The sequence below is a fragment of the Larimichthys crocea genome, chromosome III, assembly GCF_000972845.2.
Source record: "Larimichthys crocea isolate SSNF chromosome III, L_crocea_2.0, whole genome shotgun sequence".
Lineage (NCBI taxonomy): Eukaryota > Metazoa > Chordata > Actinopteri > Sciaenidae > Larimichthys > Larimichthys crocea.
This window is the reverse complement of record NC_040013.1, coordinates 47412196-47427464: the sequence shown is the minus strand read 5'-3', so window position 1 is coordinate 47427464 and position 15269 is coordinate 47412196. Positions and strand designations below refer to the sequence as shown.

General features: G+C 38.9%; 1 protein-coding gene across 1 annotated transcript in view; it reads right to left on the bottom strand.

Moving 5' to 3' along the window:
• The window catches only part of kank1a (KN motif and ankyrin repeat domains 1a), a 56239-nt gene that overhangs the window by 16787 nt on the left and 24183 nt on the right, over nt 1-15269 (bottom strand). Inside the window, exon 2 of the mRNA XM_019263536.2 lies at nt 7528-7658. Within this exon, the coding sequence (XP_019119081.1) occupies nt 7528-7564 (37 nt within the window). The 5' untranslated portion in view covers nt 7565-7658. The remainder of the gene's footprint in view (nt 1-7527; nt 7659-15269) is intronic.

Genomic DNA, 15269 nt, shown 5'->3' with positions numbered 1-15269 from the left:
ACAATATGCTACCTGAAGATGAAATGCATCACAACACTAACTAAATTTCACCGACTTGCATACATTTAATCACAGGATGTGGAAATAAAAAAGGTCACACGCAAACACTATTAGAGCTTAGCGTTTTCCTTTTGGTATTTAAAAATAGATAAAAATCAGTCTATAGATGGAGCGACTGATCAGACATACGTTTTCCTACATTTTCATTTAACAGATTGCAGTATTTTGCAGTAGGAACAGACACTTGAAAAACAAATTTTATACCTGAGGAGGAATGAATGAGGGATTTTGTAAATCATTTATCAAGTGCGAAGCCACTTTCATTCCCCTTTTTGGTCAACAAGAGCCTATAAATTGACCCAGAGGGATCAAAAAAAAGAAAAAAAAAAAAAAAAAAAAAAAGAATTTAGTGAAGTGCCAAGTCAACAACTTCAAAATGCTTTGGGAGCTTGGCACACAGCACAGCAACATTAAATATTTCAGCCTAATATCTAACTTTAGCTGTACCTGAATCCAGCAACATATTCTGTGTAAGTCATCAGCAGGAAAATGTGGCTGTTCGCAGTCACGTGTTTCCAGGAGCACTTGCATGCTTTCACGGATGATCTCCAAGCCAGAAGCTCTAACAGAACCATGTGCTGACTGAGGTTATGACACTGTTGTTCTTTAAATTAAGTCAAATACATTGATATCTGAAGAAGCCACAGTCTTATTAGTCACACTTCACTTCATTAGGTTTGTAGCCAAATTCACAAACACTGATGTGACAGCAGTGGGCTGCACAGTTTTAGCCATTTCTGGTTTAACAGCCAGTGTTTCTGCATAAATCCCTTTAAATACATCCAAGTTTTTGGGGCTTTGTTGTGACTTCTCAGTACTTGACCATTAAAGACACTTTCTTTTGTTTTTTGTTCATTCTTTGGCACTATTATTAATTAGTCTGAAATGTTCCTTTCAGCCCACAAACTCTCTCCCGGTGTTTGCTCTTAAAACACTGCACTGACGGCCATCTTAGGCCTTGATGTTAATCTGTGAGGAAAATATAACAAGCAGGGCTTGGCTTATTTGCACTGCCCTGTAAAAGTTTAAATTTAGAGCTGACAAAAGTTTTAACATTCACAGTGCCCTCAGAGACAGAATAAATTAGGCTACTGGTCTAAACAGGTGGCCAATTGTCCGTCATCCAACAACCAGTGCACAGACATGTCTTGGTTTGAATTCACCACTTTGTTAATCTTCTATTTTTTTAAATTTTTAAATTTTGTTCTTTTTTATACCTTTATTGATAGTACAGCCGAAGATAGACAGGAAGCAGGGGGCAGAAAGAGGGGGAATGACACGCAGTAAATGGCCGTCCGATGTGGGATTCAAACCAAGGCCAGCTGCAGCGAGGACTGTAGCCTCTACACACGGGGCGGCCGCTTAACCCACTACGCCACCGACCACCCCTAATCTTGTATTTTTTTGATTATTTAATAAAGATTTAGAAAACTTAACTACTCAGTTGGTCGTGGCTAAGCATCAGATAAGAAATAAAACATACAAATGATTAAGCTGCTCAGAAACACAGACTATACTATATGCACAGATTTCTCTGTAACAAAACATACAGCTTTTCAATATAGTCATCGTCTTTTAGTGTAAAAAGGTATTACATATTACATAATAAACTGATCAGTGAAGGCATCAAAGAAATGGTGAGGGGCATTTTTCTGTATTTTCGAACAATTCACAGATTTATCAGAAAATATTAGAGGTTTATCATTAATGAAAATACAACCCTAAGTTTGATTTGTCCCCTCTTCTGCCACAATCTTTCAGATGTGCAAAAGCTAATAAATACTATATTTATTCTTTTGTGTTTTCCATGCATCTTTTAAAAAAGGTCCAGTGTGAGTAATAAAAAACAAAAACAAAAAAACACAGTCTTCTACCATTGTCTGCTTTGTTGAACCGCCCTGTTTGTACAGTCGTAGTAGAAAGAGCTCTTCACGTTTTTCACAGCCACCATAGTGAAGCAAGGCTGTTGCAATCAACAACTAAACTGTTAGATGGCACTAAATCCTACACACTGGACCTTTAAGTAAAACTATTCTGCTTGACAACATGCAGATAAACAATCATACGGGAAACAAGGCGTCACTGGCTGGCTTATAAATTATGTGAATTGTATGTAATTGTAGGTTATCTCCGAACACGTACGGGAGATTTTCAATCATGACATTAGACAGAGCTTCATCACCTGATCATAAAAACAGCAAATAAAGAAATACCTTTTGGAAGAATGGTGGTGGAGCAGAAGCTGTTCTGGTGGCCTGACACCTTACTGAGACTCTTTGTTGATTTTCTATTTTACTTTGATATAATTTGTAAAAAACTCTACCTCTGATCAGATATTATCAACAGATATTACCTTATGTTTGCACCAACAAGCCCATCAAATGGAGACATTATACAACTGTACTTGTCTCATACACAGCTGCAGAGTGGAATAATACAGTACAGTACTCACAGTCAGTGCATTATACTGAGTGAGAGCAAAGCATGATGCAAGTGGCCTGGGTGGAGGACGCGCACACACACACACACACCCACCCACCCTGGTATTTCCTGGCTCTGCCTGTGAGCTCTATACGCCTAATTACTCATAATAAAAGTACAACCAACGTTTGATCAACACCTCATGCTGCAGTGGCTCAACACCAGGAAACAGCAAGACACATCCGTTCACATAAAAAAAAAAGAAAAAAAAAGTACAGGAAACAAAACAAAACAAACAATAAGTAGATTAAAGCTGCACATTCCTGCACTTTTCAAACGGAACCCAGGCAGGACAGAGAGAGCAGAGCCCCTGACTGTGATCTATTAGTTTCTAGAAACTCACAGGGCCTTGCCAGACTCTGCTGCCAAATTCAACAACTTAACTCTATACATGATGATGCAGACTGGAGGAAATGTTTGGGCTTCCTCAGAACACACTGAGGCAGCTTGAAAAACTTTGCCCACCTCTGTCATTTCTCAGATAGTCAAACAAAACAATCAGACATGTCAAAAACAACTGTTAGGCTGTGCAGGCTGGTGATTAAACAAACCACAAAACAAATTTCATTAGGGAATAATATCCACTAGGTGTATCAAATTATATTTGATACACCAGTCATTTTATAGAATTTTTTATTTATTTTTTGATCTGATCTCAAATACATGTGACCAACAGTACGCCGAGGTGTGGCAGTGTATGCCATTAGCTTCACTGTCTCTCCACTGTTTTACATGAATGACCACGCAACCTAAAACTGGAAATATACAACAAAATGGACGTTTTCACTCCACATTATCTTAACAATACTAATGACCCTAAAAGACACAACATAATTTGGGGTGCGCTCACCGCTGGGTTCAGCACAATGCGCAGCCAAAGTTGTGCCAGAGTGCAGTGCTACTATCGTCACGTTGTGCCTTACCTTTTCCTATACATGATGCTACTTGAACAACTCTCATTGAGTGTGCATGCATTGAATTTTCTACCAAATAATAAAATGGTTTATGTCGTGCACAGTGGTGGGACTGCTTCACCTCACTACGTTGCATCTCTTGCACTGACTGTATTGTATGTGAATTTGTTGTTGCTGGCTGCAGAGGGCACCTTTTAAATACTGCCAATGAAGGGAATAATGAACACTGAGATACAGTCACATAAACAAACCATTTCTACATCGATTCATTAAACCCTGTTGTGTAAAGACACAAAGTGTCCGGAGCCATCAGGACCAGTCACTACAACAAAGACAAAGACACAGCGCCCTGCCCCTTTGGCACAAGTTATTTTAAGCTTACAGCACTTACATAAACACAAACGGAAAGTGGCACGGTAAGAAAACAGTATCACGGGGTATTTCAAGTAGCAGCTGGGTCTGAAACAAAACCACTTCATTGGGTTTGAATGAGCTGCAGTGTGTGTGTGTGTTGCTCTCTGGTTTTTATGTCCACAACATACTGATGGCATTCAAGTCAGGCCAAATCTATCATAGTCTGCTCTGAACCATGACTCAACTTCTGCAGGGTTTTATTTTAGACAAACCAGAACTTCACTTGCACAAGGCAAGATGATTTTGGTGCTGTGGTGCTTTCTTTTGTTTTTTTATGCTGATCTGGCAGAAGAATCTCATTTCAGATAGTCATAAATTGAAATCATTTTGTCCAAATGTCAACATTGTGGAGGGATATTAGCATAATGATCACTTAATGCCATTCAGAATGTTTTTTTTTTTCTCCATTGGCCTTTGAAACCTCTCAGCATGACTGTCTACTAAAAATCAATGGAGCACATTGAGTAACTATTTTTGGAATATCATTTTAAGAATATGGCACCAGCCGCTGAATGTAGTGAATATTGCTCAGGTTAAACTGGGATCAACTGAGGTTTTATTTGAAATATGTGCTCAATGTACTAAAGTGTCCCACATCCCATCTGAGAGAAACCTCAATACACAAACAGAAAAGGCAATGGTATTGTCTTGTGTGGAGGCGCAAACCACCTATAATCATGTCTGTGCCAAAACTCACTTTTACACTAAAGTTATACATACACAACAATAGAAATGGAGCAAAGGAGCTTATCTGCTTTTTATAGTCAAGCAAAACAAAACAACAACAACAAAAAGACCATAAATATAAATCTATCTTATATCTATCACTGACAATATAAAGAATGGTTGTCAGTGTGTGGTGTCTCTAGCTACCCAGAGTGGGCACGGCCACCTGGGTGCTCAAACAAGCCACCTGTAACGGCACCTACCTGTCAGTCATGGAGAAATTAACTATAAAGACCAAAACCAGTTTTGTACCAGGCTGTAAACATGTTTATTTCCACTATGAACTTGTACATTTTAACATGGGGGCTTATGGAGTTTGACTCGTTCTGTAGCCATCCTCATTTTTGGCATTTCCGCATTGGCTTTATTTCATAGCCACGGAGGTTGCCGCTTATAGATTACTAATCATACTGATTACTTATCTGCAAGTAAATATAATATTTATAGAAAAGAATTTAATCCAATTTAGTTTTACACTTTCAACAGACCGCTATGGCTCGCAAGGCTGCAGGTCACATGACCAACTGGAGTTAGTCCAACTTGTGTATCAATACCGTTACAACGTTATCTTACAAACCAGTTTTTTATTTGACAAAATGTTACATTGGGAACTTGGCACACAGCTTCCCAATCCTGCTTCATTTCTCTCAGCTGGAGAATTAAAATGCATACTTCTGTTGGGTGAGAGAACTGCATTCTTTTGGCTACGTGGGAGGAGCAGAAACATGTTTTTTTGTCAGTATATCAATATATAGAAGGGAATTAAAACAGAAGGATTTTTTGTCCTATATTGTTTCAACACTATTAAAGTACAATTCAGTATTTTTTTCAAATAACACCAATAAAGTAGAATTCAGTCCCAAATGTCATGTTTTTTTTTTGCTCACAATCAACCATTCTCTACATTTACATTGATTAGTTTCTCCTCATGATATTAGTGCATCCGACTGGACAACTACCTGATCACAACTTAATAATTTAGGGTGAATATTACCCATTTAGAGCACTGGCTACTACACATAAGCACTAAAGGTTAAGTTTCGCTGTCTTCTTGAAATTCTTTCAGTGCAGCAGGTGACCACATTGGCATGTCAACTGCCAACACTGCAGGGAAGCTATTTTTACAGTTTGCAGTGGGAGGAGGTTAGCAGTGTTAGTGAAGCATTCCTCAGCATTTTTCACATTCTGTAAAAACACAGATTGAACAGCACTCTTTTGGGTTGTATCCCTTGAACTGAATTCACCAGATCTGCATACCTAAAAACAGGTATCACATCTCAGTCGTATTGCAGATGGACACTGAGGATGACGTACGAGTTTCCTCAAAGCGTCTGTCCTGCATGCTGCGCATTCCTGGAGGGATTTGGAAGTAAGACGCTTCACTCTCTCCTGTTAGTCTGGCCAGGAATGTCAGCTATCTGCAGGTGTGTGTTCAGAGTTACGCCTTGGCTGACAGTGGTTATTTCACACTGAAGTGTGGAGAACTCTACGTGCGCAGGCGAAGGCACATAAACCTCAGTGTGTTTCAGAAGCATAAGAACTTACAAAGGAGCGAATTAGCTTTTATGAGATGTCAGTGAGAAGAATATGTTTAAGTACATGCGGCAACGAAAACATGCTTTAGAGATTTTTTTTCATTTGAATTCTCTTTTGCTCAATAAAGTTTGACTACAATATTCTCTGAAATTAATGATTCATACTGTAAGATTCAACTAAGAATATTGTGGCCTGGTATATGATATCATGTCTTCTTTTCACAAAGTGTTATCTGAATAATAATACTAAGAACACCCGCATGGCTGTTAAATGAAGCCATTGCAAAAACTGCAGTTCCTCAAATGTCCTCTTGAGGCTGGCAACAGAACAAGTCAATCTCCATAAGCCCCCATGTTAAAATGTCCAACTTCACAGCAGAAATAAACGTGTCTTTATAGTTAATTTCCCAGTTCATGACAACTGTACTAAAGGTGATTTTTTTTTAACTCACCTGGCCAAATTATATTAAGGCTTAAAGTTATGCATAATTAACAACGTGTGCACGCATTGATTGACAGATGTCTGTTACAGATAGAGGCGATAGTTGGCCTGCCTCATGTCCGCTGATGATCCACGCCTTTGCCGACTTTTAGATTAGCAAGGAGGTGGAAAAAGCATGACTGCCAACATGGCGGCAGCGAGAGCCACAGAGTCTGAGCTTTAAAACAAAATCTATGGGTGACATCACGCATATGCCGTCCATTGTTTATACTGTCAGTGCAAGAACATTGTAAAATTATTTGGTTTTACTTGGTGGAGAGTTGTGAATCACGTGATTCCCTGAAGTTGAGATTAAAGCAACAAAGCACACTGATTTGATGAGCATCATCATATATAGAAAAATTTCAACAATATTCGCCATATGGTGGCAACAAATGTCCTCATTTTATCATGACTTTCACTGATGTTTCAATGCCGTAAAAGCGTTACTCAATGACGAACAAAATTAATTTTTAGTCATCTCTTCTTAATGCAAGAATAGATAGCTTTCACTTATGTTTGGTGTCCAGACAGAGACAGATGGGATGCAGTTAAATATACAGGCCTGTCTCAAACCTGAAACTGGACACCTAATCTACATTTAGCCCCATTGTATCCTTATCCAGCCACACTTATTTTAGTGAGAGTGAGCACATTGTTCACGAGGCAGCAAGGAGTCATTTGACAAGTATATTACTATTGACATACACTGTGGGCTACAGAGAACTAACTTTTGTCATACTGGTCCATCCACCTCCATCCTACTTTCATCAATATGACCATGATTTAAAAAAAAAATACAAAAAATACAAATTCAAACAAAACAGTACAAAATAGAGTGACATGCACATACATCAAAATTCAAAGAAAATGGAACCACATATGAAAAAAATAATGTAACAAAAGGGTTGGTTACCTGGGCCACTGCCATTCACGTGCATGGTTTGAGCCATGGCTGCAGCTGTGTGCTCTCAGTCCCCACAACAAGACCTACTGCGGTCATGCAACTGCCATGCATCAAGTCCAGATTACCATGCAACCTGCAAACTGAGACAAAACACAGAAGGAAACATTTATTCACACATCATGTTAGTTGGAAAGAGTCACATGCAGGTAACACAAGTTAGCAGCAATTAGAAAAAGCTGTTTATATCGTACGCGTCCTACATGAACATATATCTAACAGACCATATAAACACCAGACCAGTTAAAGAAATCTGAGAACAAAAACTGCTGATTTAGGATAGATTGGTCCTTGAACTCTCCATAGCAGAGATTACCTTAAAATGCATTAACCTTTGTAACAATACATTATGGTTCTCATTAGTCAAGTAAACAGATAAACTGTCCAAAAACACAACATTTACACAAAAGGTCTCCGTCCAACGTGTACTTCATGTTCTATTACACAAAGGCCTTTCTAAGTGAAAGCCAAAGCCTACTTAATTTGATCGACAGTGCTGCCCTCTGCTTCTTCACGGGTGTGTTTACGTCTGACATTTATGAACATAAGAGGTCCAGTGTGCACTGGCCTGGTCATCATCAATGGATACATTATGAGCAGGAACAAAAGAGCTATTCTCCACTAATAAAAAAGGAGCCAACATGAGGGGAAAAAGTCGACTTCATGAGCCGCAGAGAGGGCTCGTTTGTCAAATGAGCATCTGGAAGAGTAAAGATGCAGGCAAGATTGGCTTGCATAGACCCCGGCCCTTTTTAGACATTCTGTTTACCAGCAGGACCACTGACCTCAGATCCTCTACCCTGTTGATCACCAGCTTCCAAAGTGGGATGTAAGCCCCCTAGTGGTCTTTAAAAAGGTCTTCAGCCAAATAAGACAAGGTTTATTTCACTAAAATGGGAAATGAACTGTACTTATTTAGCACCTCTCTAGTCTTCCAATAACTCAGGCTGGTTTACACTACATATCTCAGACACACATTCATACACTGATGGTGCAGCATCAGGAGCAGTTTGGGGTTCAGACACTTTAAACATGCAGCGTGGAGGAGATTGAAGCACAGGTCATCTGATTAGTGGATGACCCACTCTGTCTCCTGAGCCACAGCCACCCATACTTGTGATATTTAATTCACAAACACGCTAAAGAAGTCAGTGCACACACTGTAGTTTAACTGTGTATTACTTTTTATTTACTGAGTGGAAAACTCAATTTCATGTTTTCTGTATGACTGGAACCATTTTATGATTTTTATTTTACTTTTCTCAGTACAAGCTGGAAAAATATTCTCTTGTCACAACCTCAAAATATCCTATTAGGGAGATCTGTCATTATCCTCATTAACACTCAATACAGCAATACATCAGGTTAATACACAAAACCTGTAAATTTGGCAATTAAGCAGTTCTGCCTGACAGTATAACAACATCTCCACCTGTTGAAAAATTGTAAAGAAAAAAAAAGTATACCTGTGTATGTACTGTGACTGCACATCAATAGCAGTCTGAAAGGTCACTCTGTCAACATTTAGGTCGCAGGTGAGCTTTCACTCTGCAGCACATGGAATTCCTTGTTTACAGTCGGCACCCAAATAAAGCAGCGCAGCCATGTCATTAAGCTGTCTTAAGACTTAACTGCCTGTCAACCCCAGCACCGTTTATAGAACTGAATCAGAGAGCAAAGAGATATGAACCAACCATTACAGAGCACACTGGACGGGTCCAACACCCAAATAGACCGTAAATGTAGTCTGAAGTCCCTCCTCCTGCGAGCTACTCCCCCTCACATTTGAAATGAGCTCCACCATGTTAGTAAAAGTTACTACAATATCCATTCTGATACACTGGTGTGCTTCCTACAAGACTGTCAGCTGTATGTCTGCATTTTACATTAGATCATTTGGGGAAAAAATTGCTACTTTAGGAAAAAAAAAAAAAAAGTTCTTCCTGAGCAAAAACACAAAAAGGCTTTGAAGGAATAAAAAAGAAAGAAATCCTCTGACTAAAGCAGAACAAATATACAGTTCAAGTAATATTAATGGACAAATTGATTAAGCATCAACAGTAAGAGAGAGATGGTAGTGATATGTAAATACTTCAAGACATATTATCAAAGAGTCAAGATGCTTCTGTGCACGTTCAATCTCAAGCATAACCCCAGTTTGACAAATCATGTGTTGGCCCGGCGTTGATGTTCATTTGTAGGTTTAAATCTTTTTACGACATGTTAACTCACAAGACCCGACCTCAACCCAAAATACAAACTCGTCTTGACTTGATGCAAGTACATTCTGAACAAAAACAAGCATGAGACTGACCAAACATCTCCCAAGTGTACGCTTCCATGAGCTGCAAGATGCAAACCTGAAACAAGGAGCAGGAAATCCTTAGATATACCATGAAGCAAAGAAAACTTTGGACTGATGACATCATCTGTCATCTTGCGTCATCACTAAGCAAATCTATAAGTTGACAGATGAAGGCTGCAATAATGCATTTTATACAATATCATACATTTATGGCTGTTCCTATTTCTCCTGTTCATTTTTGTATTCACTTGGAGTGTTTACTGTGTTATTTTAAAAAGATAATGTCGTGTTGTTTTGTAAAGAATTCAGGGTGATCTATAAGCCATATGAGTGATCAATGAACTGTATGTATGTAATGAAACTGGAACAATAAATGAATAAATAGTCAGATCCTAGATTTTAAATCTAAAGATTTTAGATTTAAAAAGAACTAGTCCGCACTCTCTTTTCTGCAACACAACAAGACATCCAGTTAATGTTCAACATATGGAGGAGCTTTCAGCCTGTTGCACAATAACTCACATGAAAGTAACTTTTTGTAAGACTTCAATGTCACATGTATGAGCTTCTAGTTTAAAATCGTGCATCGAGGCTTATCACATTTGTGTCTTTTGGGATCATGTGAGGTTAAAGAGAGAACAATACATGTTATTGTGGCCTGTTGAACAGAGTAATGCTGCATATTCACATCTACAGCAGGCATACACCAACAGCTATGTCGTCATATATTTGTTTGGTTGTTAGCCTTCATCAACACACGGCGATCTGCCAGTCTAACAGTCTGCTCATGCAGCTTACCTGTAACTCTCATTCTAACTTGCTCCCACAGCACGCAGGTAGCAAACACGACTGAGTTCCCGAGCCCCCGACAACGAGCCTATACCCAGCAGCCCTCTGAGCAAGAGGGGTAAGTTTTCACGGCTAAGATTAGACAACTTCCTCAGATGACAGCCAAACGATCTGTGTCCTATAAGAGGAAACAGGACTTTAGGCTGTTTGGGTAGAACCAACCCCTCCGCTGGGCCTCCAGGTGAAGCGCACGGCGAGCTAATGCTGGTGAAAATCTCCGGTCACTCTTCAGCCTGCGCTGACCTTCAACTCAAGAAAAAAAAAAAAGCTAATGAGGAAGACGGCAGAACGTAATGGAAAGCCTTTTCACCAACGTTTACATATTAACCAACCAGCAGCTGAAGGTGAAGACAGAGTAAATATACTCATACACATAATGAGAAATAGAAATGGTAACATTACATATTTAGCAACATGAAAGTGAAAAAGTTTTGTGTACTCGTTAAAGTAAGTGTTACAGAGTCTCATAATAATCAAAGTGCTGTATTAGAGCTTCAAGAATAGATAGTATAGTTGTTGACTGAATAGTTGATTCGTGAAGATTAATCATTTGTCAAATCCCACTAATCACCTGGTTCTAGGTTCATAAAATGATTTTTTCTACAACTGAATATTTACAATGACTATGTAATTAATTGGGTCGGCTCAAAAAAAAAAAAAAAAAAAAAAATCAGATTAAATATAAAAACTAAAAAAAATAATATAACTGGACATTAGTCAAAACTCAAAGTCAAAATTCAAGTAGAGCTAAACTACCGACGTCTATCCATCAAAACAATCAAAAATGCCCCAGTGTCCTTCACGTCTATCCATCAAAACAATCAAAAATGCCCCAGTGTCCTTCAGTGCACAACACATTTTATTTGACTGTTGGTATTGAACATTCAAAACAGTCAAATATGTCTGACAAATACAACAATTTGGCTTCTGGCAACAGTTTGTCATCCAGTTTAGGTCAACCATGGTTTTCATATAGTCAGATTTGGGTGTTGCATAATATTACTCAACTCAATAGTGCTCATTTAACTGCTCGTTATTTATTCTCATGATAGTTTTTAATTCTGGTATCTAGTTTGACGATGGCATCATTGAGCTTAGAGAGTGGTTGTTTTCGGGGCATTCACACGGTCCAGCCAAACTATCAATCAGTCCCTGAGATCTTAACTTGATCTCTCCATTTAGTTTGAACAAAGACAAGCTTAAAACAACTCACCCTTTACTGAACAGGTCAAACAGATTTATCAGTAGTCTGATCTAATCCAAGTAGGAGCCACGAGAGCGACGATAGTGAAGAACTGAAATTAAAAACACAAAAAAAAAAACATGGCAACAACATCAGCCGTCACAAACCAGAACTACTCGTTTGCTCCTCCTCGGCTGTTACATAAATATGAAACAACACACAGACACCTTTCACAGTGCAGAGGTGTGACAGGGTTTGCAGGTGCATGTCTGATACTGATTTACAGTGTCCCAGGTCGGGTTCGTCTTCACAGTGAGGCATGTGTCTGTGTTCAAAAGACAAGTTGCCTAAATGATTTAGTGCGACACAAAAGACTCAACAGGCGGGACAAGCAAAAACAGATGCAAACTAACAAATAATCAAACAGAGTCAGAGATCAGATCCGGAGTTTTGGAGCAGAAATGACAGGGGAGGAAATCAACTAGTGCCTAAGTCACCTTCAAGGTTATGAAGTCAATTAATTAATTTGAGTTCACAGCTGGAAATATATTGGCAACTTTTTAACCTATTCATCATTCACATAATGTTTCAACTCAACTTTATTTATTTATATAGCACCTTTCATGCAGAATTGCAGCCCAAAGTGCTTCACAGAGCAGAATAAAAACAGAAATGGACAACAGTGAACAGTTCTTTAGGCAACAGAGCAGTTGCATAAGAAACAAACAAAAAAAACAAGCAAATATAGATAATTCAATCATCAAATCCATCAATCTTTACAATGATAGTTGTAGCTCTATACTGAATGAACATGCATGTCATTAAGTGATAGCGTGTGATTAAAATCGCCTTAAGGGTAAATCAAGTGCTTTTCCCGCACGGTGAGATTTATCACAGTACATTAAAGTGAACCGAGCTGTCATGTGACCACAACAAAGTAAAAATGGAGAGGCAGATGACTCAGGTGGAGATCAACTTCTGACATAATGTAGCAAAAACAGTGAAAGTTAACACATTAAATCAAACGCTTCCCCAAGTCCAAATTAGTACAGATTCAGCTCCAAGCTTAAAGCTACACTGAAATCAAGAGTTTAAGGTTCCCACTTATTATTGCCAAAACATTCATGCGGGCTGAATGTCATGCAGTGTGTCTAGACCCATTTGTTTACCGTATAAAGTGACCAACTTAAGAAAAAACACCCGTCTTGACAGGATGCGGTGTGACACACACATTTTCCACTGTGAAAGCTCAGGATCTGTAACTTGTGTGTCGACAGTAAAACAGCATGAAAAGTTAAAAGAGGGCTGTAAAGATTGCGAACCTGCTGCGCTGAATATTCAACACACTTGTTTTTCCCCTTTTAAAACTGAGGCTACAGCTTTAATGGAGGGAAAACGCCTCCAGAGAAATTAGTATTTTAGAGCCTTAGAGAGATCTCAGTAGCATGAAAACACACTGTGCATGTAAAGCGTTTTATCTTTTTTGTGGAAAATTGGCATGATTGTGCAAGTGTCTTCTTAGTAGGAGTAGAGAAAGACAATCAAAAGCTCCACGTAACTACACATAATACTGTACTGTCCTGACGAATGTCAATGTGTACATGTGTCGGCAGAATTGTGGAACAAACAGTGGCTACTTGTCATCTCAGCTCTGCATCTGGCCCTCATTAGGAAATGCCTTTGAAGCTTTGCAGAAGAAGCCGCTGTGCCGACTATGGAGAAGACGCTGGCCAGGCGAGGAGGCCAAACACCTCAATGCTGACATTCACTATCATTTGGCAGCATTAGCCTCGACACTAACCCCATCTTGTGCTGTCCGACGGTTTGTTTCCCCTTTGATGTTCTGCGTGAGCCTGCTGAGCTCAACTGTGGAGAGCCTGCCTCAAAGCCTTTCAATTATCCCAGCAAGGAGGGAGGAACTTACAGGAATGAAAAGTCAGCTGAAGAGATTTTGTCTTCTATAATATTGGTCTACTGCTTCAAGGTCTGAGGAAGAAAATAAAAACCTTCCACCTACATCCAAAGAGGCCAAAAGTAAAGACTTCCCATCTCCAGCAAGATGGGGAAGCTGAGTCTAGCTGAGTCACTAAACAAAATACAGTTGTGGCTGATGGGAATGTCATTAACGATGCAGGTATCTGGTCATAAAGTAACCCAACTGTACTACATGGTTTCTTACATAGAACCATCTGAGAAGTCATCATTGGAAACTGATAAAGGGCCAGGTGATTGGATGAAGCGTCTGTCTATTACAGGTGAACATCAGCCAATTAGATCAACGATCTGTATAACATAGCACAACTTAAGACTTAAAACATCCATTACATCGGGAAAAGACTTCAGTGCTGTTCTTTGCTCTTATAACTGATGCTAGTGGCATATATGCTAAACTCTTTAGCAGTTACTTGCCACACATCTAGCATCAGCACGTAGCTAGTGAAGTAGCTCCTCACAGAATTGTGATTGATGATTGGTCCGAACCACTGTGGTTTGGACTCAAACAAACAGCTCAAAGCCTGGCAAGACTGATTTCCGTATGATCTCATGAAGAGCTTCCTCTTAGTCATAAACCAACATACATACAAACATTTTTAATATTAAATGTAAAAATGTTATTAAAATCTTAATATATTATCTGACCCAAAGACATTTCACTTAAAACCACAAATAACGCTAGTGCCAGTGGAAACGTTAGAGGATCAAAGTAATTAAGAATCATCCTCTGATGACCATGAATGTCTGTACAAAATGTTTCTCCAACAGTCCATCAAATTGTAAGATTTATTTGATATTTCAGGCTACAGATCCCAATCCCAAGAGCCATGCTCTACTACTCTTAATACTGAATCAAACTGCAATGTGCATAAACAATAGAAAGACACACACCAAATGTTCACATCTTGCACTCAGAATGTTGAAAACAAAGACTGTACCTTTACAAATGGATTCAGCGAGGCAGTCTGTTGTCAGAAAACTAAAACAAATGACTAACTAACAAGTGTTTTATCAAGTACTATGAAACATGAACTGTTCTGCAGCCCACAAAGTCAGCAGATGAGTCAACCTTCAGTCAGTTTAATCACACATCATGTTATTTCTGGTGCAATCACTTTCAACTCCCTGCTAGTCCTTCTCTGGTAAAGCCACAGGCGTCATGCAAAAGGATAAACATAGCATCCGAAGATGACAAGCTTTTGTTCAATTATGGAAATCAAAGAAATTATACATACACACCAGTCATTATGTTGATGATTATGTCTGACCATTTCTACCTCATATCTTTCAGAAAACTTCTGCAGTGTACATCCAGAAAAAGACGCTTGGATCGTTGTTATTTCAAGATAGGAACAAACTTCA